Source organism: Hipposideros armiger, unplaced genomic scaffold (genome assembly GCF_001890085.2).
Source record: "Hipposideros armiger isolate ML-2016 unplaced genomic scaffold, ASM189008v1 scaffold_772, whole genome shotgun sequence".
In the NCBI taxonomy this organism is placed as follows: domain Eukaryota; kingdom Metazoa; phylum Chordata; class Mammalia; order Chiroptera; family Hipposideridae; genus Hipposideros; species Hipposideros armiger.
In genome coordinates this window covers 692,194-695,829 of record NW_017732122.1, presented here as the reverse complement: position 1 = coordinate 695,829, position 3,636 = coordinate 692,194, and the positions used below count along the sequence as shown (strand labels likewise).

Here is a 3,636-nt window from a genome sequence, read left to right as displayed (position 1 = left end):
GATTGTCTGAGACCTTTGGGCACTACACCTAACAAAACTGCTCCCAAAGAGCTAAATAGAGAGTTTATTTGTAGCAGAAGGATTCAAAATACAGTTAAATTTGAGGTAACTGTAGATACTGTGGGTTCACTGTATAAACTGCCTACAAGGATAGCAGAAATTGCTACAGGTAATAGAAGATCAGGTAGTTTCAGCCAGTTCATAGTGGCTTAAACATAACTAAACAGGAGAAACATAGAGGCAGGTGCTCACTGGAGTTCATTCAATGATGTCAGAGTGATCTCTGCAGTTCTCTTAGCTTTTCCCTCTTGTATTGTGCTAAGCTTCTTGCATGCATCATTTCAATCACTTGACCCTATAAACAGGCAGCACAGTTTTCTCCGTTTATCAGGCTTAAATATATGCCCAGTATCACCCAGCAAAAATGTGAAAGAGTTATACATAGAAGTGGATGAGACTAGGAGAGCGTGGTTTAATGTCAGCTTAGGAAAAAGTGTACACCTCAAAAGATAATGGGATCAAAGAGGATAGCAAATGTTTATTGAACACCTAGGATGATATAGGCACTGCACCATACCTTACTTACATTATCAAAATTAATCTACTCAACAACTTTATGAAACCTGTAATATTATTATCATTTCCTTTTATAGATGATTAAATGGAGGCACAAAGATTTTTTTTTTTAACTTACCTAAATGCAGAACTTGTATTTTACAGAAAAAAACTTTGGATTATGGCAGTTTAACTCTTGAGGCTGCTTAACCACAATGCTATGCCTTATAACAGTATAAATACTGCAAAAAGGTCAAGGCTGAGGATGGAGAAAAAGTCTTTGGGTTTAGCAATTAGGCTATCATTAGTTAACCTTTAGAGTGCAATTTCATTACAGTGGTAGGGGTAGAAGCAAGCCATACAGCAGTAGTGAGAAAGAGCAAGCACCAAGTATACTTGTAGACTATTTTGAAAATCTTGACATTGAAAGGAAGATAAAAGAAGGGACTGAGCTAAAAAAAGTTTATGTATATGTATACGAGGTCAGGCAATTAAGTTCATGAACTCATCCGAGAAAAAGTGCTACATACCTCATTGCTGAATATCACTACAGTCACCTTCAAAGTACTCCCCTTGGGAAGCTATGCACCAATGCCAGCGCCTAATCCACCCTTTAAAGCAATTTTGGAACTCTTTCTGGAATGGCCGTCAGAGCTGTTGTTATATTACCCTTGATGTCCTGAATGTCATCAAAATGTCTTCATTTCAATATTTCCTTTATCTTTAGGTAAAGAAAGAAGTCATTGGGGGCCAGATAAGGTGAGTAGGGAGGGCGTTCCAATATAGTTATTTGTTTACTGGCTAAAAACTCCCTCACAGACAGTGCTGTGTAGGCAGGTGCATTGTCATGATGCAAGAGCTATGAATTGTTGGCGAAAAGGTCGTCTAACTTTTTCTTTTGAGCTCCCAGGAAAAGTTAACCACTTGGATATAAGAGTTGGAGGCTGCAATATATAGATGATATATTATAGAATTGTACACTTGAAAACTATATAATTTTACTAACCAATGTCATCCCAATAAATTTAATAAAAATTAATAATAAGAAAAAGAGTACAAGGAGAACCATATCAGGGGAAAAGTCATTCTTTCTCAGATTAGGAGAAAGGAAGAAGAGTGAAGCCATAAAGAAATCCTGGGCTGGGGAATTGAGCAAGATCAGTTTCCTGAGTAAAGAACATAGGTAAAAGTAGGAAATACTTTGAAAAGGCAGAGTGGATAATTGGGAGGGAAATCATTTAGACCTGGAAGTTGGCAGCAAGTCTAGATCTTGCCTGCAAGGCTAGATCATATTGGAATTGGAGCAGATAGAGATGGTCTCGTAAAGTCCTAGGGTTAAGGTGAACAGTCTGTGGAAATTAGTGTTGTTATGTTGAACATGAGTTGCCTACTGAGAGAGGTATAGCAGAAATAGATGTGGAGGTCTAGTGCTTGATGAAGAGGTTGGAATCAGAAATGGGAATCATCTTCGGTGTTACAAAGACTATTGTGTTTCAAATCCCCAAGCTGACTTATTAAGTGCACACTTCTTAAGGACAATAGCTATCCATAGTGCTTTCCTTCAGGGGCCTTATAATCTAGTAGGGAAACATAGAAACAAATCATTAAAATATGTTGAGATAACTTCTTTAATTGAGACTGTGAAACTGGAAGATGGTATTAAACCTGCTTCGGGGTGGGAAGGAGATCAGTGAAGAAGTCATAGAGATGGAGATATTGTAGGACAAGACAAGTAGAGGGACCAGCAGGAAGAGACCCAGAGGCTTGAGTGAGCAGGCACACTGGGGAATGACATATCTTTCAGTATCCCTGAGATGTAGGGTGTATGGTCAGTGGCAGGGGATAAGATTGAAAAGGTAGGAAGGAATAAAAATGAAGGCTTTTGAATGCCTATCTTTGCCTACCATGGTTTCAAGCTTGTTAAGACTTTAAGCTAGGGAATGACATGATCAGATTTGCATTTTAGAAAATATCCTGGAAAAAANGCTGAGGAGTTGGGGTCTGGCTCCGAGAAATTAATTGCTGGCAACCGCTCACGGGGTAGCTGACTCGGGGTTCCCCAACATTAGTGTGCAAGCGTCAATCCTCCGAGGAAATCCTCTCAGGCGGTTAACTTTCCCGAAATATTCTTTCCAAGACGACAAGGTGTTTCAGCGACGCCGGGGACTGGGCGCAGCACCACCACGGGAGCTTTACTTTGGCCAGGGCCCACCCCAAACCATCTCACCTCGGGCGTCCTTCCTCTGGTTGGCTCCACAGCGGACACAGGAGAGGGCAGAAATATCGAAATACTGGTTGTGGCCGCACGAGTCCGGCTGCCGGAAAGGGAACGAGAAAGTCTGGGCCCGTGAGAAGCGAGGGAGGACCACTAGGAGAAATACAGTCACAACCGCGACCGAAAGGGTGGACCGACACGCCATTGCCACCCCTGCCCCACCGCCGCCCGTTACCATGGTGCAGACGCCGGCTGCCGCGCAGTCTCCCGACGCCCCATCAGCCTCTGCGGCGACTCCGCAGAGCCGATTGGACAACTCCGGCCTGGGGTCCGGAAGTGCCTCCCAACGCTGCTTGAGGGCTAGATTACTAAAGCCGCGGAAAGGTGCTGGTCAGGAAAAGGAAGGGTTACAGGCAAGCTAACCCTGGAGCCTGGCAGGCGCAACCCGCTATTTAAAACATTTGTTTCAAGCTCTGGGACGCGGCGACCCATTAGCGGGAAGTGAAATCAATTAGGAGGTCGTGAAATAAAAGACCACAGGAAAGAAAATATCAGATTGTATGGCACAAATTAAGAGTAAGTATTGTTTCATTAAACTGTTAAATGATATTTACATCAGAATTTATCCAGGCTGGGTCATTTCCGTGTTAAAGTAGACAGTCCAACAATGTATTTGTCAAAATACATTTGTCAGAAAAGTAGGCAAAACACTGATATGCAATGCTGGAAGACTAGCTCAAAAACTTAAAAAAAGGTATTTCTTTCCAGATCTTTCTTTGTGTTTCTGCTTTCCTTATTTTGAGCATAGAAAATCATGTACATAAAATGAGATCACCCTTAACCTAGTTGTGAATAAAGAAGATACC

At 42.0% G+C, this 3,636-nt stretch overlaps 1 protein-coding gene across 1 annotated transcript in view; it reads right to left on the bottom strand.

The window, feature by feature from the left end:
* TMEM67 (transmembrane protein 67) overlaps positions 1-3,159 on the bottom strand; it is a 24,874-nt gene extending 21,715 nt beyond the window's left edge. Inside the window, exons 1-2 of the mRNA XM_019628261.1 lie at positions 3,006-3,159; positions 2,783-2,870 (exon numbers count right to left, since the gene is read on the bottom strand). Of these exons, the coding sequence (XP_019483806.1) occupies positions 2,783-2,870; positions 3,006-3,008 (91 nt within the window). The 5' untranslated portion in view covers positions 3,009-3,159. The remainder of the gene's footprint in view (positions 1-2,782; positions 2,871-3,005) is intronic.
* Between the last annotated feature and the right edge of the window lie 477 nt (positions 3,160-3,636).